This window comes from Sorex araneus, chromosome 3 (genome assembly GCF_027595985.1).
Source record: "Sorex araneus isolate mSorAra2 chromosome 3, mSorAra2.pri, whole genome shotgun sequence".
Lineage (NCBI taxonomy): Eukaryota > Metazoa > Chordata > Mammalia > Eulipotyphla > Soricidae > Sorex > Sorex araneus.
The window spans coordinates 179,330,414-179,357,462 of record NC_073304.1 but is presented as its reverse complement, the minus strand read 5'-3'; the positions used below and the strand labels follow the sequence as shown (position 1 = coordinate 179,357,462).

Genomic DNA, 27,049 nt, shown 5'->3' with positions numbered 1-27,049 from the left:
AAAGGAGCACAGACACTGGAGAGTCAAGGAATAGGTTCGATTCTCTCTTGGCCATTTGTTGACTCTGGCTTCCTCCAAAATTAAGATTATATCATTCCTATTTCAAAGGATCTGTAGAAAGGCTGTAATATCATATGTATTCTATTCAGAAAATATTATAGGCCTAGCATACTCCTAAGAGCTCTGTTAGTCTTAATTAAATGTTTAAACACAAAAATAAATAAATAAATAAATGTTTAAACAATCACCTTCAATAGGTGTTCTAATTATTCTCACTGAGGTAAAGTGAGGCACAAGAGTGCACAGGCAGGGGAGGGAGGGCTGGTATGATACATGCTGTTGATGGCCCCCTGAACACCCTGAGGAGACCCCTATGCACAGGCTGGAGGAGTAACCCGAGTGCCACTGGGTCTACTCCCAGCCCCCAAAAGAAAGAAGTTACCACTTACATTAGCAAGTGTCCCAAGCTGAGCCTTAATAAGTATTATCCTACTGTATTCTAAAGTAATTTTTACTTGTAAACTCATGTACTTATACATCTTCAGTAAAAAAAGAAATAAAATATTTTTACTTTCAGTAAAAATGAAATATAGCAATTTGTTAGTGTTTTATTTTGAGCATATTAATTGTACCAAGTAAATTATAAGTTCACTAAATATTCATATCTTTCTAGTTTATAAATAAAACCGAGTATAATCTGTATGTATAGAATTAATGAGTTTGAATGGAACTGGATGTTGAAGAATGACATTTATTCAAGGTTTACTATGTACCCATCACTTTACAAATGTTACTGAATTTTCTTTTTTTTCTCTTTTTGGGTCACACCCGGCAATGCACAGGGGTTACTCCTGGCTTTTCACTCAGGAATTACTCCTGGCGGTGCTCAGGGGACCATATGGGATGCTGGGAACCAAATCCAGGTCAGTTGCATGCAAGGCAAATGCCCTACCTGCTGTACTGTCGATCCAGCCCCAACAACTATTACTGAATATTCACTATGATTTGTGATATGGGCTTTGTTATTTCTACTTTACCCATCATGAAGAAATGTTGATGAGTTGATTCTAAACAGATATGCTATACATAGGGGAAAATGTTGGTATTATTTTTTAATAAAACTATTAAAAACTAAGACAATATCCTATGAATAAGTCAACTCTACAATGATTTGGATTAGTTATGATATATAAGAAACTCTAAGTTAATACTAACAATCACTGATTAAAGACAAAGTGTAAACTTATGTTTGAAGAGGTTGTATTTCATATTTTAAGTCTGATTTTTATGAATGTAAAGCATGCTTGCCGAAGAAAACTCCACTTTCCAGTTTAATAGTAAAATTTACAACATTTACCTTTACCTCTGCATCTAAGAATTAGAAACTTAGCTGTATAACCTATGTGAGCTGAGAACTGGGGGGAAACATTCTATAATGTTCTCTCTAAGATCATCTTCTCTTATTCCCTAGTTCAGTTACTATCATCCTGGTCTCCTAGTCTCGAAGGGAAAATGTTGGTGGCACTCTTGTCTCATTGTTTTCTTTGTTACCCTAGAAATAGTTCATTTAGAAGATCCACTTTCAGCTGCACCTGAAAACAGATCGTGGATCTGAGCACTTTTTTGCTGTATAATCTGACCATGTCATCTGGATCATTATCTCAGTGTCCAGTCTCCTTCCATTGCGTCTCTGCAGTATCCACCACACCACAGTGGACACTCACCATAGGGGATAAAGCAACATTTCAAACATTAGTCAGGTTCCCCCTAGCCATCTCAAAACCCTCCAGGATCATCAAACCCTCTGCATCATCTTAGATGCAGAGGTGAAGGTAAAAGCAGCAACTTTGCTAGGATCTTCCAGGCGCAGTGCCAACTGACCTTGAACTGCCTCTGTTTTTTGCCTGACATTGAACTCCTTCCCCCACACAGTCCCTTTGCTCCAGTCACCTTTCCCTCCCGTGTGGGGCAGGCTTACGCCAGGCTCTGCTTTTCTCTGCTATTCTTCCCCTGGACGCCTGCCCCCAACATAGGACTGCCAGTCCAGTTCCTGTAGAACTTCACCTTTCAGCAACACTTTCCCTGGATCTTATTTAAAAGTCAAACACTAGTGCATACATTCTAAATCTCTCTTCCTGCCTTTTCCACCATTATGATTTGCAGGACAGCAAGGGCTCTGCAAATCACTAACAGCTATATTTTTGCTCACTTATTTTATTTATTGTCTCTCTCACAAGAATGTAGATTCTATAATTCTATAAAGGCATGGTTATTTCTCAATGCCTGAGATAGTGCCTGCATCTAGTGAGTTCTTAGTAAATATTTAATAGATGGAAACATGCATAGGTAAAACCAGAATTGACTAGATACCGCTAAAAATTTGCTTGCTATAATTTCAGCACCAGTGTTCTGTAGACAATTTTTGAGGATAAAAATATATAAGCCCTTTCAGACTGAAACAAAAAAGACATAAAATGCAAATAACCAAAGTCAAGAATGAGAGTAGTGGTATATTGCAGATTCTGCAGATGTTGAAAGAATAATAGGAGAGGGGCCAGGGCGATCAGAGCCATAGTACAGCCTTGCATGTGGCTGACCAGGTTCCATCCTTGGTATCCCATGTGGTCCCCTGAGCAACATCAGGAATGATTTCTAAGTGCATATCCACGTGTAAGTAAGCCCTGAGAGGAGGAGGAGGAGTAGGAGTAGGAGGAGGAGGAGGAGGAGGAGGAGAAATATTATAGAAAATTTATGCTTATAAGTTTGACAGCTTTGATTAGCAAAAGATTGATCTTTAGATCTAACTCCACAAACACGATCTATTAATTATTTTTAAAAATTGGTAAGTTGTGCTTCAAAAAATTTTAAATACCTTTATTTTTCAAAATGTTTTTAAATTTAAAACATTTTTAGTTTGAGGGGGCTGTAGTGATAATATAGCGAGTAGGGTGTTTGCCTTCCATGCGGCCAACCCAGGTTCAATTCTCAGTATCCCATATGGTTCCCCAGGCAACACCAGCAGTAATTCCTGAGTGCAAAGCCAGGAGTAACCCCTAATTTCTGGGTGTGACCCAAAAAGCAAAAACAAAACAAAACAAAGCAAAAAAAACACATTTTTAGTTTTAAAGAGTTTAAGAGAATTAAAGATAGACAATAGACTAGGGGAAAATATTTGCAAATAAACTACCTGATAAGTGATAAATAAACTACCTGATAAGTGATGATGCACTTGTTTCTAGAATGAAAATGGAATAGAAACATAATGAAAATGACAAAATAAAAGAAACAAGATTCCAAGTAAAATTAATCAGAGTGACAGACACATCATAAAAAAGATATAAATACAAATAAGTATAAGAAAAGATGCTTAACATTATGAGTCACTAACAGAACTGTGGGGGCTGGGATGGGAGCCCGGTGGCTGGAGTGCGTGCTCAGCCTGCAGGGGCCTACATTCAAGCATAGCCAGTGGTAACCCACCCCTGAGCACTAAGCCGGAGTTGCTCCTGAGCACTGCCTCCTGCAGCCCCAACAATGATGTAATAAGGATCGCTAAATGCAGTGATAACCAGTCTGAGATACCACTACATAGCTGTAGGGATGGCTCAGCAGGCTGAGCTCATATTTCTCATGCAGGAGGCCCAGGGTTGGTCCCTGGTACCCCAAGCACTCCTGAGCACAGAGCTGAGAGTAACCTCTGAGCACAGCGTGAGTATGGCCTGAAAACCAAAAATTAAATGCCTTTTGCTATAAAAAATATACTTTAAAGATCATATTACTGCATTCCTCCTAGAATTATTTTAACTAAAATTAAGAGTCTCCAGACCACATGGCGGCAGAAGACCTGGGCTGTCCCTCCCAAGGTCCCTGCCCACCCAGCAGACTGGCTGTCACACCCACAATTTGTCTCTGGGCGCCATCTTAGCACACCAACAGCCCTGGCCCAGAGACACAGCAGCAAGTCCTGGAAGACACCAGAGAGTCGGAGAGCTCTCCAGGCCCCATGCCGAACCAATTTCACCGGGGCACCCCAGATGGAGCAGGTGCATCCTCTCCACCTACTCCAGTGGAATCCCGGCAACCAAGAGCTTCCACAAGCAAGCGCACCCCCCTCCCATGCAGTTTCCAAGACTAAATCTCCAGACCGTATGCGGCAGAGGACCCAGGATGTCCCTCCCTGGGTCCCCTCCCACCCAATTGACTGGCTGTTACACCCACAATTTGCCTCCAGGTGCCATTTTAGTGCACCAACGGCCCTGGCCCAGAGACTCCCATTTGAATCCCAAAAATGGATTAGTGCCATACAGAGCTATCTCTGGAACCCAACCATTTACAATCTAGAAATTTACATTTACAATCGTGGCCACTCAAGCTCTCATGATACTCAAAATGAGCAATGGAAAATAAATTACCTAGCATCTGCCCCTGGCAGGTAGGTTTGAATGGTGGTGAGAAATTTCGAGCAAAACATAATGTTCAAAATTAGAGAGAGAGTTTTGGGGAAATTGTCTGCCATAGAGGAAGGGTGAGGACTGGGATATGGGTGATGGAAAATGTGCACTGGTGGAGGGATGGGTGTTCCATCATTGTATGGCTGAATCTCAAACGTGAAAGCTTTGTAACTCTATTTCACAGTGAAACAATAAAAGAAATAATGTGGAGTTCATGCCTAATTTAATCAGCTTATTCAATGGCTGAACAAATAGCAGTACTCCCATGTTATTAAAAAAATAAAATAAATTTAAATTAAATTAATAGTCATTATACCATATTTTGGTAAGGATGCAGCATGGTTGGAATATTTTTCTGTTCTCTTTTTACATTGTACAAATCCCTAATTCAATGGCACCCTCTTCTGTCAGTATTACAAAATAAAGATATTGTAGAGGTTTGTGAGCTGTTTTGATGTTGGGAGAGGGTTTGTGCTTCACCCTTTAGGGCATTAACTATTGTCTTCAAGAAAAAAGACTTTTTCTATTTTGCCTTCTATCTCATTTATTAACAAATCACTAAAAGATACTTTTCACAATTTTTCATTTTACCCTTTCCTCTCCTGCCCTTTTTTAACATACACATTTTGAAGAATGCTCTTTCAAGCAAGATTCACATTTTTTTATGAGTAAAGGATTTATTTGTGGATCAATCTTGATTTACAATTAAAGCACTAAGTAATAGATCAAGCATCTTGCATACTTCTCTGCTTCAATTTGCTCTTCCAGTTAAACTGTTAATTACTGAAATTTATCAGATCATATATTTATTTTGCTAACAGTCTAATAATTTCCTATTGCACTGAGTGTCTTCAGACTTGTCAAGAATAAACCATATAGGGTAGAAAACTGTCTAACCATACATAGCTCAGACTCCAGACTCTGGCTTTGTTGTCATTAGTGTTTCCAGATTTCTCCCTCGTCCCTGGAATAACCTTCCTTCCTGACCTATGTACTTATTGTTGTCTCAATGCTGCCATTTAACTCTCTGTTCCTGGGACATTATTTCCTTGCCAGGTCTAGTTGAAGTAGCTCTCCATCCTATCATAGTTTGTCCCATTTATTGATTTCATTTTTCTAAAAAAATACATAATTTTAGTAAAGTAAACATCACCTTGCTTAATGTATTTGCTAGGTCCCACAACCCCCATCCCATTAAAAACTATCCATCAAGGGAAGGAACTTGGCTTTAAATCCTGGAAGGCAATCATGAGCTTGTTTGAGAGATAAATGAATGAAGAAGAGAAGGTACATAAAAACAGAGTCTCCTGGGGCCGGAGCAATAGCACAGCGGGTAGGGCGTTTGCCTTGCACGCGGCCAACCCGGGTTCGATCCCCGGCATCCCATATGGTCCCCCAAGCACCGCCAGGAGTAATTCCTGAGTGCAAAGCCAGGAGTAACCCCTGAGCATCGCTGGGTGTGACCCAAAAAAAAACAAAAAACAAAAACAGAGTCTCCAGCTATGGTCAGATGGAGGGATGTTGGCACATTACATCGGTGAAAGAGATGAAGCTCTTTCGGGCGCAGTTTCCATATTTCTTAGGGATCTTGGTACTTGTTGCTGAAAGGGCCTTAAATCTCCAGGTTTTCACAAACATTAAAAATAATTCATCTTTACTGTGGGAAGTAGCAAAGCAGCTTCAGTTCTGCGAAACTATGTAGGGTTAAGGATATGCCCAAAGGTCTGCTGCCAAGAATATCTTCAGATTCTAGTCCCCGACCTAGAACCTTCCGAGCCCTCCTCAGAAACTTCTGGTCGCCATGGATTGCAGGAGAGCTGCCAGCTGAGCGGGAGTACCGCCAGGACTGTCCACTCCTGCCAGAGCTCAGCCTGTGGCATCTCTTCCCAGCTGTAACTTACAGTGAGCTCTTGGAAACCTGATCCAGAAGATGAAGATCTTAACAGAAACCCAGGTAGTAATGTTTCTGTGTTTGTGACTTTTATCCTGGAAGACTGCCCCAAAGTCTTCAAAGTATAGCTCAGGTCACCTATAACCCTGAACTAGAATAAGCAGGTTGGAAAACCAGTGAATGAATGAATACAGATTACTGTTTAATACTAGAAGTCTTGGGGTCTTTAGAAGCTAGGTATTTTTATGATCAGAAACACGTCATAGAAATAAGAAGCTCTTCTATGGTCAATCATCTATGGTCAAATTAGTTTCATTGTTGGATGTTTCTGCTTCACATTACTTATAGTTTCCAAGAACACACTGTCAATATTAAAGTGAGGAATTAATGTCATGCAGTATTTTCTTTGTCTCAAGATACACTCTTATCCTATTGTCTTCTCTGCTGCTCATTAATGGCTAATATTCAGGATTACATAGCAAACTAAAGCATGCTAAAATGCGATGACTAGCCAATTCTGACACCAATACATAACTGCTATGTCAATAAATATGTTACACTCAAATATATTCACACATACTTCTCACACATATAAGCTGTTTCTAGGAGATGCCAATTTGGACTTTAATGTTCTGAAGGTGATTCAGAACAGAGCAGGTTTTTTTTTCTGTGTACACAAAAGTTATTATTTCAGTGATAGGGCTAAAATAGGATTTCTGTAAAGGTTATCAGAATCCTATGAATTTCTACAAAGTAGGCCTTTTAAAATACAGTTTTACAGGACCTAAGAACTAGTATAGAGGGTAAGGCACTTGCTTTGTCTGTAGCTGACCCAAGTTCAATACCCAACACCACCCACATCCCCCCACATATTTGAAAAAAGTGAAGGAGCAGCCATGGGTATTAGAGTTTCCTAAGCATCCAAATTATTTGACTCTAAATATTTTTATCACCTTATGTCTCAGTAATTTGTATCTCAAAAATAAAAATGGTCCAGGAAGCATCTGGCCCAAATAATAAAACCTTAATCAATTCATTCTGGCACAAAACAGAAATGAAGGGGGTCAGCCAGAAATGTCATTTTCCTTCTGAGACATCATTTCTTCTCTCTGTTTGCTTGTTTGTTGCCCTGAGCAAAAACAATTAGTGGGCTGATGCTTGAACAACAAATCCCAAAATAGATCCAGTCTTGGCTATCAGATTACTAATATCTTTTAAAAAAACATATAACTCACATTATATATCTTAAATTGGTCCTATTTTCTTTTACAATCCTACATTACTATTTTCTGTTAATATTGCCTGTTTTGCCCCACTGAATGAGCTATCAGTCTAATTCTGGACTCTAGGCTGTGGCTATAACAACAATGCAAAGACATGGACAGTTTAAAGTACTGTCAGACTATATACGGTGTGGCTGTTGAGTGGCAGAAATAAGATGAAAATATCAGGGCCAGGAAAATCATTCTTTTCTCCAAATATGGGGAGTAAATGACATCAGTTGCCGTGAATAAAGAAGCTGGGCTTACAGACATTCAGGAAGTTGGGCTCTAAGGGGAAGTCAGATAGGGAGTCCAGCGCAGAACTTGGTCAAGAGGCCACCAGTCGTTTCATCCATCCATGCCTGACTCAGCAGGCTCTGTCCAAGTTTATATCCAAGTTGGTCCATGAACATGTGAAGTTCCACACACTCAGAAACAACAGCCTGGGCAGTCTGGGATGGAAAAGGTCTAGTGGTGCTTCCCTCAGCCCCAGATCACACTAGTTTAAGGTTGTTTGTTTGGGCCACACCTGGCAGTGCTCAGAGCTTCCTCCTGGTTCTGTGTGCAGGGATCTCTCCTGGAAGACTCAGGGGGGAACATTTGGGGTGCAGCAGACCGAACTCAGGTTGGCCACATGCAAGGCACAAAGGGCCCTACCTGCTGTACTATAGCTCTGGACGCCACACTAGGTTTTCTTTCTTCCTCCCTGCAAAGGTTTAGTAATGTTCACCCTAAATTTTTGTTATGACTTATATCCTATTTCAGACTCAGTTTTTTAAAGTAAGATGATATCATAGAGTAAATCCAGATATCTCACTATCACTAAATTCCTATTAATTTGCTAGTCCAACAGATCCTTTTGAAGGTCAGGCTAAACCAAATAATTCTCATTCATCCATACCTTATATAATACAGGCTGCTGCTCAGTTATTCTTTCACACATATTGGAAGAGCTCCTCTATCATACTCCTGTCTCCTTTGATTCCCATGTTGGTTTTAAAAAGAAGAAATGCAGCCCCATATCATCTGGCTACCCAAATCAACATCTGTTATCATCCATATGCCATATAACAAAGGAAAATAAGAAACTTGAGGGGGGGAGAAGCATTTTGCAAACACCTACTCTATACCGGAGTGTTTGTTTGAGGGCCATACCCAGTGATGCTCAGAACTTACTCTGGCCCTGCTCTCAGGGATCACTCCTGGTAGTGCTCAGGAAACCATATGGGGTACTAAAGATCGAATCCACGTTGACCATGTGCAAGGCAAGCATCCTGCCTGCTCTCTGTACAAGATTTCAATGAAAGTTTATAGTTCATTGTTCAGCATTAAAAATATTCACAGACTCTCTTTCCACATTTGATTTCAGTGCTGCCCTGCAGGTATTTGTCATGTTCTTGGAAACATTGTCAGAGATGCACAGCATAACCTGGGTTCAAACAGAACACACAGAGCTTTTTAATTATATAAACATTGTGCTGAATGGAGTTGTGAGAAAATTTACTCAACCTCATTAGGGTTTCATGGGAAACTAATCTTTTGTTTATTCCAAATCTCTTTGACAATGTTGGTCTGAAAGTTAGATCTGTTCTGTTATCTGTTTGAACCATTTGGCATTTTAAAATCAGAAATCAGAACATTTCCGGGGTGGGGGGGTGGGATAGAGAGGGAGAGGAAGTGCGGGTTCACTGGCATGGAATTATGTGCATAAGAAACCATCGTTAAAATTCTTGTAAACCACAGAATCTCAATCAGCAACCAGTCAAAAAAAATAAAATCACAACATTTCACATAAAAATCTTACTTCTCTTTTAAAAATTGGAGGACCAGGGGCACATGCTTCTAGTTGGGGTCTCTTGGAAACAGTGACCCAGGTGGCACAGAAATTGCCTTTTCTGTAGGGTGCAGCCTCTCAAGGTCACTGTGTTCCCAATACTTCCTAGTAGCCGGCCTGCTTCACTTATTCTCATTACTTGCTTAGGATATGAGGCAGTAAGATTGATTCCATCTTGCATCCCTCAGACACTTTTAGACATTGTATATGATACACCGTCCTGCAGTGAACAAATATATCACTCAATCCCAGCCTCTGCCCTCCAATACCTGAAAGTCCCATTCGGCAGACACGTGCAGAGTTCACTGGTCAAGTTTGTGAGACCAATAGGCTCTATCTGCTCTAAGGTGGAACCCCAGCCTCAACACGTTTTATGGAGCGGAAGTTTGTTTAAAGAAAGGGGAAAATGTCATCTAGACCAGCCTTGTCCGCCCTTTCTGCACCTGGGAACCAGCATCTGCCCTGTGTATTAGCCCACAGGTCAGTAGCTACAGTAGTAGATAGTGGTTTCAACCTGAATACACCTGTGGACAGGCCCAGCCCATGAACAGGTGATTAAAGAAATAGTTCAAAGAAAGAAATGGCTTTTTTTTGTGAAAGTATCATGCTAGTTGCTAAAGCAGGAAGGTCAAGAGGAAGGTAAGAAGAGGGGATGTTAAGGAAGGGGTTGAGGAGACACACCGTAGATGCCCGAAAGTTTCTCTCAGTGGGGTCTCAGGTTATATTTGATTGTTGTGAAGAAGGTAATTAACATCTTACTATACTATCAAGTCTATACCATGAATAATTTTTGTTACCTTTATTGGAATTTTTATTTGGAGTGGGCTCCCAAGAAGTATTTGGGAGACCAGAGACCCGCTCCCAGAAATTCTCAGCTGTTCTTGGCCAACCAAGCTGGCAGCTGGCTATGAGCCTGAGGATGCAGCTTTGAGGGTCCTGGGTTGTTGGGGATTACCTGGGTCACCTGACTTGTGGTGTAGACACGCATCTGAACCCCTCCACTATCTCTCTAGCCCCTTTGTTGAAAAATTCCTTATAGTGCCAGGTATTAAACAGGATGTTGGCCGCATGCAACGAGAGCTCCTTCACCCTCTCTGTACTATCTTTCCTGTCCTGGATTTTAACTCTTCATAAAATGCATTGCTTACATCTCTCTTTTTTTTAATTTATTTTATTGAATCACCATGTGGAAAGTTACAAAGTTCTCAGGCTTATGTCTCAGTTAAACAATGCTCAAACACCCGTCCCTTCACCAGTGCCCATATTCCACCACCAATTAAAACAAAAACAAAACAAACAAAAAAAACCAGTATACATCCCACACATCACCCCCCAACCCCCCCCTGCGTGACTGATAATTTCACTTCCTTTTCTCTTTACCTTGATTATATTCCATATTTCAACACAAAACTCACTATTGTTGTTGGAGTTTCAACACAGGCTCACTACTTTTGTTGGAATTTATCCCCCAAGAATACAGCTCTATTGACAAGGAAATATTTGATAATAAGTTTTCCACTGATGAGAATGAAGAGATAAAAAGGTTTACAATTTCTGTATTATAGTAATTAAGGCCAGGGAGATTTAAGTTGGAAATTGAATCATTTCCCTTCCTGGAGCAGCATGGAGCAAAAGCTTAGTTCACAGTCTGCATACATGGTTGCAAGCACTCACTGGAACCCCAAGTCATAAAGCTTGCTCTGGCTCCTGCTCGTTCCACATCCACGCGGCTGTGCAAAGGCATGGCCACCCGGGTCGAATCTCGGCCAGAGCCCAAGCTTTGGCCCCGGCCCGAGACTCTGCTTACATCTCTCTTTACTGAACTTGTGTTCAAAATGTTTAGAGCCTTTTTTTTCTTTGATGGATTCAGGCTACCATTCAATATGTTAATCATTCTACCTTGCTGTCAATAGAAAATCAATGTTCTAAGTGGGTCTCAGAGTTATGAAACTTTTATGCCTACACTAACATTATCCTGAGTAACTCACATTTTTAATATAAAGATGTTAGGAAAATTTTCTTATTTGATAGAGAATATTATAGTAGAAATATCAGTGTGATTCAGTTTTCAACCTTTTTCAGGCACTAAGATAGGAAAAGTTATTTTTCATGACTTTTTAAAAAAAATTGTCAGATCCATTTTTGTCCATATATTTCACATTAAAAATGTTACTTGTTTTGGTTTTTTGAGGGGGGTGGGGATGCTCAAAGCTTACTCCTGGCTCTGTACTCAGGAATTACTCCTGGCACTCTTCAGAGTAGGGGGCCAGGAGATAATATGGGAAATATGGGGTGCTGGGGATTGAACCCATGTTGACCCTGTGAAAGGTAAACACCCTACCCCTTGTACTGTGGCTCTGGCCCCCTAAGTTTGTGTCACTAGTAACATTTATTCTTTACTGATCAATTTGTATTCCTTGTAACATTCATTCTTTACTTGTAATGTTCATTCACTTCTATCACCTCCACTGTTGTTTTCTTTCAACAGAAAAGATTAGATTTAAACAAAGGTAGGCAAACTAAAATTGTATATAATTTCAACAGCTGAGAGAAAATAATAATATCTCATAGCTGGGTCCCCACACATGCCCTTTTGTTTTGTTTTGGGTTTATTTATCCACCTAGTGATACTCACTGAAGATCACTGAGTTGTGTCTCTGGCAGTGCAGGGGTGAGGTGCGAAGTCAGGGGCATGGGGAAGAGGGAGCACAGGAGCACATGATAGCAAGAATTTGACCCAGGTGCCTGCTCAGCCATCTCACTGGCCCTGTCTCCCCTCTTTATTTTTTGTTTCAGGTACATGATGGGCTAAAAGGACCAGACTTGTCAGAAATATATACAGGAAATCTTTTTATGTAGGTTGGGTTGAGTATCTCATGAGTTGTATGAACAAGCCTTTTGCCAGTTGCCAGCTCTTCTACTCAGAAGCCCACCACCCCCCTAACCCCCACCCCCACCAATTTTTGACTTCTGTGCATATTAGATAACAGTTATTTCCATCTCCTTAGTCCCTCCCACGTTACCTCCAATTCAGTGAATGTTGGCAGGGAGGGAAGCACCCTAGTTTTAGACATAGATTATATGAACTGAGTTACATACAAACTCATCCTTCCCTTGCTTCCTTTCAGAAAAACATTTGAAAAGTCAATATCCAGAGAATTTAGGGTCACCTTAAATTTCCCTATCTTAATTAATTTGAAATTGTTTTATTTTTATTTGAAGTGCTATGATTTAGAGTATAGTGTTAGTGATACGGTTTCATGAATATAATGGCCCAATAACACAAACTATTCTAGTTAAAAACAATCAAGTTCCTTTCAAAGTTTGGTCCTTTTATTTATTATTGAATTTCCTAGGGCATATCTTATAAATCTAAATAACCTATGTCATCAAATATGACAGTTTCATTTATCTAGATGAATAAAGAGAGTTTGAGGTAAAATAATTATCTTGACATGCTAAAATATTTTGTGCTTTAACTATAGACACTTGCTTTTTATTTTTTCCCCACTAATTCTAAAAGTAGATAGACATTATTATAGAAGGGAAAGAGAAGAAATATGAGGTACTTAAAAAATAAAGACTTTTAACTCTTAGAAAGAGGAGCAAAGAGGAAGAGAAGAAGCTAATATAAATAGCTAATTTCAGTGGTATTTGAAAAGATGTGAACAAGTAGTATATGCATAGTACCTACAAGTTAGAGGCAGCCCCTAAATTAAAGAACAATGTGATTTCATCCTGAGTCCCCAAATTTTCCAGGGGACACCCCCTTGTAAATCATGTTGTGATTTTCTTTATGCTCTTTTGTTGTTATTCTTTTCACTACTGATGAGAGTGTATCTTTCTGTACAACCAGAAATTTTAGAACAAATCATTTAAATTTTATTTCAGTTATTTCTACCAAAAGTTTGCTTAATAAAATAATGTGATTCATTTTCCTATGAGGGCAGCCACTGACTGTTGTGAGTTGAAATCAGCCAAGTACCTTTGTTCTTATTTCTGGCTTTGAAATATGATATTGATAGTGAGTTTTTAAAATTCCTTATCAAATAGAGTATGGATCAAAAATATGCCATGTTCCTGTATAATAACGGCAGGTTTATTTCTTCTCTTACACACTTGCTTTTGTTCCTTTTTATAGTCTCCTGTGTCCCGCACTTTCTCGGAGATGCAGTGATATGATCTGAGCCTGGATGTGGCTCGGTGGTAGGTATGTGCCTCATATGAACTTTAGGATTTTTAAGTTTTATAGCTTCTACTCTACTTATGAGAAACTTACACACATACACACATACACAAATGATAAATAAGACTTAGTTCCACATTGTGACTTTTAGGGGGAATCTAAAATCACTAAAATAATTGGTCTCCAAAGTGAATACTCTGGGGAACTTCCTTTGAGGGGTGTGTGTGTGTGTGTGTGTGTGTGTGTGTGTGTGTGTGTGTGTGTGTGTGTGTGTGTGTGTAGGGGCTATACCCAGCAGTGAGCAGGGCTTACTCTGGGCTCTGTGTTGAGAGATCAGCATACAGGGTGCCAGGGATCAAAACAGAGTCAGCTGCATGCAAGGCGAGAGACTTTAACCGCTGTTCTTGTCTCTCCAGGCCCTCCTATGGGAATTTAAAACAAAGAAATTTTTCCTAGAGAATCAAGAAAGGTTACGTAAATAAAGCAAATATAAATTAAGATAATATAAACAAAGCATAAGACTTTAATAGTCTTTTATTTGTTTTTAAGTCAGCTAAAGTTCAAATCTCTTAAGATCTGGACAGATTCTCAAGGATGTCATTTGCCTTGTAATTTTTCAGATCTCATCTTTTTTTTTTTTTAACTTATTTGAACTCTAGAAGCCCAAATGCCGTATTTCATTGATTCCAAAAGACACTTCTTTCCTTTGAATGTCTCTGGAATAGAACATGTGAAAATTTAAGCCTCCTTTCAGTCTTTCCCAGTTAGATGTCATTCATTATTATGAAATGTTACATAGTTTTCATTGCATTGTAGTTCACTTCATTTCATTATTATGACATAATTTTCATTTCAGTGCATAGAAAAGCAATGACACCTAAAGTTTCATGGACTACAGTAGATTGAAAATAAATATGTAAACACTAGCTGAGAATTCCTTTCAAGCCAAAGAAATAAATTAGTTTGTGTGTGTATGTGTATGTGTGTATGTGTACATATATTGAAGGAAGTGAGGTAGCATATGTGAAGAACAGCAGTGAAACTGATTTGTTCAGCCTCATTGGCAAACTGTTAATCAAAATGGGCTGGCTTTATATAATTACAGTCGCTGTGACTGATGGCACCAAAAGCCTTTAGTCTATCATGGGCTTCTTGGATTCCTTTTAAAAAATTCTGTATTATAAAATGTTCTTTTTGACCTAGTAGACAATACCATGTAGAAAAATATGGATCTTGAAATTTCTGAGTTGAAAGTTAGGCAAAAAATCCCATTCCTCAGTGTTAAAGAGTGTTGGGAGTACCTTAATATGTTGATTTTATTTAGAGTTTCTTTTATTATATGTGAGAGTATTGTGATTCAAATATATATCTAATTAAGTATAATACCTGTTTAAATAAATATAAGGTTAAAATGTAAGGTATGGTTTTATAGATAACATTTTTTGCCTATTTACTGATATCATATACAAAGTCAGGTCAGGTTATAATTGATAGATCCATAAGACTCAATATACTGTAATGTCATGATTCCCAAATATGGACCTGCTAGATCAGAGAACTATAAACAAAAATTAATATCTGCTTCCAGATGGAGTAGTGTTTGGCTCTGAATACATTTCCAAGAAAAGGTTTCTGTAAACAGAAAAAACATTGTCCTGGGAGGTAATGAGGATTTTCATTTGGCCCAGACACCATACTTTTATAGCTACCTCTGTCACCTTCAACCAACTCAGTGCAAAATTATTTCAGGATGTTGACACAGTATTAACAAAAATGATTTTTATCTTTAACAGTTTAGCTGCCTTAAAGATTTTTTAAGAGCTCTAGAAATAATGTCATTTCTAAGTCTTATGCTCACTCTTGAGATATTTTTGTTAGTAATTCTCATAAAAATTCCAAAATCCTGCTAACCCTACTTTATGTCCAGATAAAGTGCTCTCTGCTGCAAACCAGAGTGACTAATTCAAATATGAAAGTTTCCTCGAAGAGGCTGTGAGTCTTAGCATACCTATCTACACTATAATTTATTTCTGGCACTCATAACTTTCAGATGAATACTATATAAAATGGGTTTAAAAATTATACAAATCCTATAATGAAATCTCCACTTTCATTTTTGAAATTTGAAAAAAATTAACAGCAAAATAAAAGTGCTTATAAAAATGCATATCTCAATAGTTTGTTATCAATGTTAAATTAGTTTACACCATAAAGAAAACAGAGGAATATTAACGTATAGAAGACACTGAGAAGTTTAATTCTGATTTGTTATTGTTATTCTGAAAACAGTAGAATGTGTAGCTTGATCTCCAAAGATGATAAGCATTTCAATGGAAAGGGAAGGTAGAGACTAAATCGCTTTATATTTACTCAAAACTTTCTTTCTTAATTCTACCCTTATCCAGTATTAATATTGATATAATGAGCGCAAAATAAGGGGTCTTGTATAGTAGATCAGAGTCAATCTACACTTTTACTATGCCTGTGAAGAGAGAAGAAATGGTGACTGTTCATTCCAAGAACACTGTCCACCATCACTGTCAGCTGATTCCCCAGCCTGGACATGTGTATGTGTGATTTTTATGGGATGCTGAGAGAGTGTGACCTGCCATTCCATGTGTCTAGAGATCCTGCCTGCACTGTCAAAGATATTTTTTTTTTTTTTTTTTTGCTTTTTGGGTCACACCTGGCAAGGCACAGGGGTTACTCCTGGCTCTGCACTCAGGAATTACCCCTGGCTGTGCTCAGGGGACCATATGGGATGCTGGGATTTGAACCCGGGTCGGCCGCGTGCAAGGCAAACGCCCTACCCGCTGTGCTATCTCTCCAGCCCCCTGTCAAAGATATTTTGGATTTTATCATCTGACAACAATTTACTGACTGTAATTTTATGAACAATGTTTAACCTTTAGTTCAGCATTGTCTTTTGTACAATGGAAATAGAGTTGATCTAAGGAACAATTTAGAATTTTTTTATTAAGTCACTGTGAGATACACAGTTATGAAGTTGTTCATAATTGGGTTTCCTACCACCAGTGTCCCCAGTTTCCCTCCTGCCACCCTACTTTTAATCCCCTATCTGCCTTGACGGCAAACACTTTTACACTTTCTCTCTCTCTCTCTCTCTGTTTCTTTTCTTTTGGGCATTATGGTTTGCAGTACAGGTATTATTTATAGCCCCTTTACCTAGTTTCAGCATTCATTTCTTATCCAGAGTGATAATTTTCAACTATCACAATTTAGAACTTATATGACAACTAGAAAAGGATTTGTTACAGAGTAAGTATTCAAAAATATTTTTTCCCCCAAATATTTGTACATAGATTAGTCTTTCTACCAAAACAAATTGATTTGCATTAAATAGTAAATAATTTTAGTGAATATCATTTTTCTTCTTTGACCTGAGTTACCTGAATTAAACAGAGAACTCTTACACTACAGAGATATTGCTATAACATCCATTTCTATATGTTGCTCTAAACATATATTCTATAAGAAATTTGATTCAGGGCTGGATATATGTCGTGAGCATTAAGGTGCTAGCCTTGCATGCAGCTGGCCCCAATGCCCATCCCATCCAAAGAAAAGGAATGAGTGAGGGCAGAAATTTTATTCGATTCTTTTCAATGATGTAAGAATATTAAACTTCATACTTAATTTAAATGCTAAAGTTTAATTAAAATTTGGCACATAGATGAATACTTCTCCATGTACTAATAGTCAGCAGAAGATTTTAAACAAAGAGCAATCACAAGTGGTAATTTGAATCCAATTATATTTAGCATTTTTGTGAAAGGAGAAAAATAAGCATGGACTCAAGAAAAAATGTCCTTCTCGTATGATTTATTTTTTAACAGGAAAAGATGAAGTTACTTATCATTCAAGGAATGTCAGTGTCTAGAGAAAAATTATCCAATGTATTCCTAGAGACATATATTTTTTCATAGAATGAACATGGACATTTCAGCACATCTGGTAATATCTCCACAATCTAGAATGTTGACCCCCAAATTTAAAAATATACATTAGAGTAATTTGTTATTTATATGTATTGATAGGGACTGGAGAGATAGCACAGTGGGTAGGGCCTTTGCCTTGCACATGGCCAACCCAGGTTTGATTCCTCTGTCCCTCTCAGAGAGCCTAGCAAGCTACTGAGAGTATTCTGCCCACACGGCAGAGCCTGATAAGCTGCCCGTGGTGTATTCAATATGCCAAAAATAGTAACAACAAGTCTCACAATGGAGACGTTACTGGTTCCTGCTCAAGCAAATTGATGAACAACAGGACAACAGTGACAGTAACAATGTATTGACTGCTTCAAGCTAGGGGAGGTTTGAAAGCAAAATAGGTGGCTTAGATCATACAGAATACAGACTATACTCTGGTGATTTAAAAGATATACATTGATTCAAATGGCTTGGGACAATAATCATAAATCAATAATGGGAAGCAAATCTAAAGGTGATTTTTAATAGAGTCTGTATCCACTGGTGCCTTGAGAGGCCCAGGCCCACCCAGTAGAGATTTCAGGGCAATTTGGTGCCAATGGTTGACCCAAACCTGACATCCTAAGCCTAAGCTCTGCCACTTGAGCTGTTGCCTCAGCCCCCAAGGTGATTTTTTTTACACTTGCTCTTCTTTAATAGCCGCTTTCATACTGCACATCCTGTACTAAGTTCTAGTTCTTTGATTTTATAGATATAAGTGTTATTTGAAATCATATATAATAATTCTGAACCAAAACTATTATAAGCATATAAGAAATAATGACAAGTGGCCAACATTACTCTGATAGGTACAGCAGACAAGGACATCACACATAAGGTAAAATTATAGGCTAGTGTGCTTGATGAACATGCATAAAGATCCTCGAGAGAATCTTAGCAAATTTAATCCAGCAATACTTTAAGGGCATTGGATGTCAAGACTTTGTGGGATTAATTCCAGGGGTGCAAGGATGATTTAGCAGAGGCAAATCAATTAATTCAATAAGCCATATCAACAAGAGAAAGATAAAAATCACATTATCATAAAATAGGTTCAGAGATAGCATTTGACAAGATCTAATATTCATTTGCTACTTCTAAAATTCAAGAAAAATAAAGATCTAGAAATATACCTCAACATAGAAAAGGTCATATATGACAGACTCACAGCTAATATCATACTCAGTAGTGAAAAACTGAAAGCATTTGATCAAAAACTCATCAACCAAAGATATCCATGATCACAACTAATAATTCCACATAGTATTGGAAGGCCTAGTCATAGAAATTAGTCAAGACAAAGAAATAAAAGGAATCCAAATTGAAAAATAAGTACAGCTAATCAGCATTTTCGAATGACATGATAATATGCATAGAAACCCAAGGACTCTGGGGATTGACATATAGTACAGCAGATAGGGTATTTGTCTTGCATGAGTTTGATCCCCAGCACCCCAAATGGTCCCTCAAGCCCTCCAGGAGTGATCCCCGAGCACAGTCAGGAGTAAGCCCTGAGCACCACCAAGTGTGACTTATAATACAAACAAAAGAATTACTGAAAATGATAGACTAATACAGTAAACTTGCAGGCTACCCCATTCACATTAAAAAAATCTGTCAACATTTATATTTGTAAACAATTAAGTTACTTGTGAAGTTACTTGTCATTAAGGAATGTAAGTGTCTACAGTAGGTAGGGCGTTTGTCTTGCACGCGACCGACCCGGGTTTGAATCCTAGCATCCCATATGGTCCCCTGAGCCCAGCCAGGGGTGGTTCCTGAGTGCAGAGCCAGGAGTAATCCCTGTACATCGCCAGGTGCGACCCAAAAAGGAAAAAAAAAAGGAATGTAAGTGTCTAGAGAAAAAAAATTACCTAATGTCTTCTTAGAGACATATGTTTTTCATAGAATAAACAGCATTTCAGCACGCCTGGTAATATCTCCACAATCTATGATGCTGATCCCTGAGTTTTTAAATGCCCCCACGTCTTAGTTATAGTAAATAGAGGAGCAATAAACTTAGACATCAATACATATTTTCAAATTTGAGTTTTTGTACCTTTTGAGTAAATCCCTAGGACTGAACTGCTGGATCAGATGGCAGATGTATCTTCGATCACTTAAGAAGCCACCAAACTGTTTCTACCTAAGCTGGAACAGCTGAAATCAGAAGACCCATGTTTCATCACACACTCCTCAGCATTTACTGTTTCTTGGGGGAAAGGGCTTTTTTTTTTTCTCTTGCTGATAAAGTCTCTTGTTCTCAATCTATCATGGGGGCATTTTTCTAAGCTAACTTTCACTTTAAGAGTTTCTGGTCAAACATGAAAGCTTGTAACTATCTTGTTTCTGGTCAAACATGAAAGCTTGTAACTATCTTGTAACTGATTCAATAAAATTAAAAAAAAAAAAGAGCTTCTGGTCAGGGCTGGAGCTATGCATAGCACAGCGGGTAGGGCATTTGCCTTGCAGGCAGCTGACCTGGGTTCTATTCCCATCATCCCATATGGTCCACAAAGCACCGTCAATTCCTGAGTGCATGAGTCAGGAGTAACCCCTGTGCAATGCCAAGTATGACCCAAAAAGCAAAAAAAGTTTCTGGTCTTGTGCAAGGAGCAGGGACATCTTCCTTCTGACTTCCACCTCCTCTCCGGGCAAAGCATTAGGTTCTTGGCCTCACAGGAGCATTATCCCCGGCCTCTGTGGTCACTCTGGTCCACAATCCTCCAGCCAGCTATGTCCGTTCACAAGCTGACACCTCACAGGCTGCTTTTTGACTTCCTGGCTTTGACCACATGGTAATAGAATTGAGTGACGTTCCAGTATTTTGTCCAGTCTTGACAGGTGATTTTTTTCAGATTAGTTAAGTTTATTATGTTGTCATAGTTTTATCTTCTAAATTAATACTATTTATTTATAAACAGTTTTGTTAGTTTATATTTTAGTTTTAATATTTAAGATACAGCATTACTCATAATAAATACTATTTATATTAACTGTAATCATTATTGACATCACTGTCATAGATTTGCTCAAGCGGACACCAGTAATGTCTCCACTGTGATACTTGTTGTTACTGCTTTTGGCATACCAAATATGCCACGGGTAGCTTGCCAGGCTCTGCCACGCAGGTGAGATACTCTCGGTAGCTTGCCGGGCTCTCTCAGAGGGGAGGAGGAATCAAAACTGGATCAGTCAGTGTGCAAGGCAAACGCCCTACCCACTGTGCTATCACTCCAGCCCATTAAGTGTAATATTGTGCTTAATTTATTAAAAATAAATATTATTGAAAGTCCTGAATCTGAGCAAATCAATGAACAATGGGTGGAGACAGTGATAGTGATAGTGCATTTTAGATTATGAAAATTTAGAAAGCCCTAACATTTTTCTTATGTCCAAATATTCAGTTATGGCAAACTACAGACTTACTGTTAAAATTCTAATGCTATACTTCTGGACCAGAGCGATAGCACAGTAGGGAGAGCATTTGCCTTGCATGCAGCCAACCCAGGTTCAATCCCCAGCATCTCATATGGTCCCCGAGCACCACTAGGGTTCCCGAGTGCAGAACCAGGGGTAAATCCTGAGCATTGCCAGGTGTGGCCCCCAAAACAAATGATGAACTTCTGATGTGGAAGCCCTGGGCTTGATTCTAAGGATCATATATGTTTGATTCTGGAACACTATTTAAATAGAGTTATTCACAGAAATAACTACTTATAAGGATCTTGCTATCTTGTAAGGGAAAATGGTCAAGAACTTTAGAAAATGGCAAATCTATCTATAAAGTATACTAGTAATAGCCACACACACAAATAATATGCTTCCTACATGGGAAAAATATTTTGAAATTTATTAAATCACAAATTAATAGCATGTAAAAAGATTTTTTGTACTCTCTACCAAACAGAAATTTCTTCCTTCCTTCCTTTCTTCCTTCTTTCTTCCCTTCCTTCCTACCTTTCTTCCTCCCTCCCTTCCTTCCCTCCTTCCTCCCTCTACTCCTTCCTTCCTTTCTCCCTCCCTCCCTTCCTTCCCTCTTTCCTCCCTCCACTCCTTCCTTCCTCCCTCCACTCCTTCCTTCCTCCCTTCCTTCCTTTCTTCCTTCCTTCCTTCCTTCCTTCCTTCCTTCCTTCCTTTTTTCCTTCTCTTCTTCCTTCCTTCTTTCCTTTCCTCCTTCCCTCCCTTCTTCCTTCCCACCTTCTTTCCTCTCTCCTTATCCCTTCCTTTCTTGGTTTTGGGACCATACCCACCCAAGGGTGCTGCAGCCGAAGAAAGACTGCAGTTCCTGGCTCTGTGCTCATGTGGTATTGAGCATGCACCAGCTCGGCCACATGCAAGGCAAATGCCTTAGCCCTTTTTCTAGCTCTCCTAATTGCAAGTCATTTTTAAGTTCTTTATCTGTTTGTTTGGGGGCCACACCTGGCAATACTCAGGTCATACTCCTTGCTCTGCACTCAAGATCACTTCTGGGAGACTGGGGCAGGGGAAAAGGAATTACCATATGCAGTTCTGGAGATGGTATCTGGATCAGCCATGAGCAAGGCAAGAATCTAGAACTCAGTGTACTATCTCTCTGGCCCAAATTTTTTTAAGCTCTCAAATGTAATACATATTACATACTGTTAAATATTACATATTGGTTAGATTTTTTAGTTAATCAACTGAAAAATAAAACTTCAGGATAACACTGATGAAAAGTGACCTTTTGGAAATCTTTCAGGATCTTTTGGAAATAATAGATTCAGATAAGATCAAACATATTCTGGAACATGAATCCCCCTTAATCCATTATGGTTCTTGCAACATGAAACCCCAGGGGCACTCATTATAGTACACATATAGTAAACCATTTCATTCACCTCTCTGGGGCTCAGGCCTATCCATTAAAGTGACCTGGAATTCCTTGAATGGAGGAAAATACATATTCTTTAAACAGTAACTGGTACAGCAATAAGACAGTGAACCACATTCAAAGAAAGTGTTAAAGTTAATAAGACACCTTGAAATTATTATTTGTTATTTATCATACTTTATTCTCCCTCACTACCAGGATTTAATCCCTACTTTTTATTTTTTATCACGGATAATATAACAAGTGACTGTAGGATGATCAGATGATTAAGAGAAAAAAAGGAAATATTTTGCTAGTCTAAATTTTGAAGTTGCTTAACTTAGTAATAGGTAACATTTCCATAATCTTGGGGCTTCCTAGATCTTAAATCTGCGCCAGTTTAAAAGAAAAAAAAAAGTCCGTCTATTTAAAACATACACCCTCGAAGTAAATTCGAAAATAGCTGTTTTCAAAGCATCCAGGGTTGGCTTTCTTTTCTATGTGTCCTTTGTCATGACCCCTTGCCACTGAGAGCATGGTCCACGAAGCAGCCTGGCATCAGGGTGACTTACAAATGCAGAATCTTGGCTGCACCTGGAGCCTCTTGACTCAAAACCCGCATTTCAACAAGGTTCTGCGGTAATTCATTGGCTCATTAAAGTGTGAGAGGCCGCGTGCTGGGAAGCAGAGGTATTTTCTAATCGAACACCAAGTGCAACGTGTATTGTCGGGAAGATGACAGTGCCCTGGCATCGATGGTGATGGGTCCACGACTTAGTGCGCATCCTAAACACTGAACGGTACAACTGAAACGGCTCAACTTTATGGCACGGGAAATAGATTCTTAACTTTTCTTGGTGGCCTGGGGCGGGAAGAGGGAGGCAGTGAAGAAAATGTTTTCAAGTTGTACAAACGGAACCAACGGAACCAGTTCTAACTTCTCTTTCTTTTTTTGTTTGGAGGAAAATGAGTCGCACCATTCGGGTTTACCGGGAGACAGCGCTGGGGCAGACGTGGACAGACGCTGGGCAGCCCAGGCCGAGGGTCTGGCGCTGGTGGGGGAAAGACCGCAGGGTAGAGGAGCTGGGGGGCGTGGACCATGTCCCTTCCGGACACCAGGCACGGCTAGCGCGAGCAGGACACGCTCTCCTGCTGCCCCTGGGTGCGAGACTCGGGCCTCCCCACGCCGCGCTTAAGTCCCCCTCTCCGGGTTACTGGAATGGACAACACCGTCTAAGGCCAGGCCGCCTCTCTGGGCCCAAGACCTGGAAGGTCCCACCCCCGGGTCGGAGACCCCGCACCCCCACTCCCGCGCGCCCGGCAACTTTCCCGCGTCCCGCAGCCCGCGCCCCCAGCGCGCCGACCCTCGGGGATGCCAGGCATCGCCCCGCGAGCAGGGACGCCAGCAGAGCCCGGAGGTCCCCGCCGCCCCGCGTACCCCCCCCCACCCCGTCTCCCGCGTGCACTTACTAGAAGGGGTAGTAGCCGTAGGCGGGCAGCGCGGGCCGAGGGCCGCCGTCGTCGCCGGGCTCGGAGTCCATGAGCAGGTAGTCCTGGCTGTCGCCGCGCCGCGCCCCCGCCCCGAACGTGGGGCTCTGGCTCATGGCACCGAGGCGCGCCAGGCGCGGGGGCAGCGGGCACCCGGGCGCAGGGGCAGCCCCGTCCGGCCCCGCGGGTGGCAGCGGGCACCGGGGAGCGACCCCCGCGGGTGGCAGAGGGCACCGGGAAGCGACCCACGCGGGTGGCAAGGGGCACCGGGGAGGGACCCTCGCGGGTAGCAACCCGGGGGTGGCAGGGTGCACCGGGGAGCGACCCCCGCAGGTGGCAGAGGGCACCGGGCGCGGTCCCCGCGGGTGGCACCTGGGCGCGGATCCGAGCGGTGCCCGGAGCTGGCGGAGCGGACGCCCGCGGAGTTCCCGTGCCAACCGCGACTCCAGCCCGGCTCCCGCCTCTGCCCCCGCAGCCGCCGTCACGATCCCCCTTTAAAGGGACGCGCGTGACGTGGCCCCGAGCCGCGACTCCCTCCGAGCCGGACCGGGCGAGGCGGGGCCAGGCACGCGTCTGCGGGGGAGCCGGCTAGGGCGCACCCGGGACTTTCTAGGAAGCATCCCCGGAGCGGCTCTTGGAGAAGGGGGAAACCTGTTGTTGCCCCCCCCGCCCCACCCCCGGACTCCAAGAACGCGAGCTACCTCCTGGGTGCCCCAGACTGTTTCTCCACTCCAGGGCGCGTTTTTCAGTTGGCTTTTTGTCTTTGGGCAAACCAGCCCCAAGGCGTTACCGGCTCTTCCAAGAGAGCGTCATCCCTTCCCAGCGCCCGTTGCTCCCGGTCCTTAAGCCACAGAACAAAAGGAGGAAAGCTATTCTGAAGAAGCTATTCTCCACAAAAAAGGCCGGCAACCTGCTTACTTGAAAGAAAAATGTTTCTTTCTGCAGCCTGCCAGAATTAGTTATATGCCAGGTGTTTCCAAGTGTTTCAAATGTTTTCACACATCTTTTTTTTTTTTTGTAAAGTGTTCAATTCTTACTCAAGCTTCATATACCTGAGAAGTAAAAACTCCTGGACAACGAGGAATAGTTCAAGCAGTGGCCAACTAAGAATTCGTTTAGTTCATCCCAACAACCATTTACTTATTCAGTGCCAGCTGGGTGTTAGCCCCTTTTTGGGGTTCAATGGCAAAACAGTCAAGTCAAAGCTCCCTATGGGCCAGGGGACTTTCACGAGAGAAAGAGGCCTGTCAGTCAGTGAGGGACTGCCTTCAGAGTCAGGCTATGGTGAAAAGAAAGTAGACCCCTGTGTTAGTCACTGGCTACCATTCCTTCAGATTAAGTGGTTAAAAGAGAACATTCCCAGGAGATGCTAGTTTCCACACAGCGTCCTGAGAGGGGTGAAAGATCAGAACTCCACTGCATTTGCATTGATGAAGCTCATACTGTGTGAAGTTCTGTTGGTAAATATGCCTCTGCTGGCATGGACAGGTGGATAATGAAGCACATGTGACAAGTGTGTGCAAAGGCAAACAACCCTAGAGAAGGGAAAAGAAGCCTTGGGATGTTTTCCTTGGTCAGTGCTGCAAGAACTCTATCTCCAAGAATAGGAGCAATCATGGATGTGCAGAGGGCCTCTTTTTGGATGCGGCACTCACCTATGGGATGAATGAATGAAGTATGGAAAAATCAAAACACATATATAGCCACTAAAGGGTAAGTTACCTTGAAAGACTTGATGAAGTTACCTTCATCATTCTAAAGTCTGCCATTCCAGTATTGAGAAACCCCTTTCTATCTCTGTGTAGCCATGATGTGGAATTCTTACTATTTTCTATTAATTATACACAGCAGTAAGATACTCTACTTGAAATTTGCTTATGGTTATTGCTATCTGTCAGAACTCAAAAGCTGAAGGGTGAATGAATTAGTCCATGCGTGTTTGATTTAAATGATACCGAAGTAATCTGGGCACATCAACTACAGGAAATAACTCTGTGGGGAAAATAACTGTGAGTTAATTCAGAGTTAGAGATCTGGTGGTGTTAGGTGAAGTGCTCATCCTCAAAAAAAACAAAAATTGAGGTGGAATTTGTTTTTGTTATAGTTGAGCGGTTTATGCCTTTTCTTATAACACTGTTTTTCATTCTTGGTTAACAATCTTCACACTGAAAACATATTACAATAAACTTATAATGTGACATCAATTTTTCACTTTGCAAGTTAAGACATGCTTTCCTCTATAATTTGAAGTATAGTCAGCAATGACCTAATAAATCCCAAGGATATTTATTTCCCCAAGCAGTGTAAGGTAATGTACAAAGGATTAGAAGGTTCTGAGAAAGTTTATGATACGATGAAGTGGAGAGAACATTAGTTCGGAACTCTGCAAGCCTGGATTTGTGTTCTAATCATGTCCTTCACTGAGTTTGTGATTTCAGAGATGTTTAGTCTCTCAGCCTCATTTATTCCTCAGCTAGCAGATATAAAAACTGAGAACCTCTCAATATCTAGCTTTTCGAATTTAATGCTATGTACTTTGATGTATTCAATTACATTAAAAGTACAGGGAAGCAATGAGAGTAGGACCAGGATACTTCTTAAACTGTACAATAAACTTCAGCTTCTTAAGCTTCTGAGTTTTGTCTTGCAAACCTTTAATACAATTTTCAAGAACCTGTGAGCTCAGGAATAAATTTGTTTTTGTGCTAACAAGCTAAGAGTGGTTTTTATATTTTAAAAGAACTGTAAAAAAACACAGTTATGCTACAGAAACCATAAGTGTTCCACAGGTCCTGAAGTATCTACTGTTTGTGAACAAGGATTGCTGATTCCTACTTGAGCAGACTATAACGCAGACTCTTTATTAGCATACCTGGAATAGTAAAGTATCTATCAAAGAGGAAAGTTACAATGGAAAGTAAATAATGGGCTATGAGAAAGGAAAATTGATAGCTGTAGTGTCTAAGTAGGGCCTATTCACAGTATAGTTCATAGTTTCAAGCTTCCTATTTCATTCTCTTCCTAAGGATATAAGGAAATCACATTTGTCAAAGCCCTCAACCATTAAGTTCCTGCCATGTAGTTAACTAATAAAAGTTTCTAAACACCTTTGCA

General features: G+C 40.6%; 1 protein-coding gene across 1 annotated transcript in view; it reads right to left on the bottom strand.

The window, feature by feature from the left end:
• The window catches only part of TRPC6 (transient receptor potential cation channel subfamily C member 6), a 66,751-nt gene extending 42,198 nt beyond the window's left edge, over positions 1-24,553 (bottom strand). The window contains exon 1 of the mRNA XM_055133828.1: positions 23,918-24,553. Within this exon, the coding sequence (XP_054989803.1) occupies positions 23,918-24,051 (134 nt within the window). The 5' untranslated portion in view covers positions 24,052-24,553. The remainder of the gene's footprint in view (positions 1-23,917) is intronic.
• Positions 24,554-27,049: the final 2,496 nt, after the last annotated feature.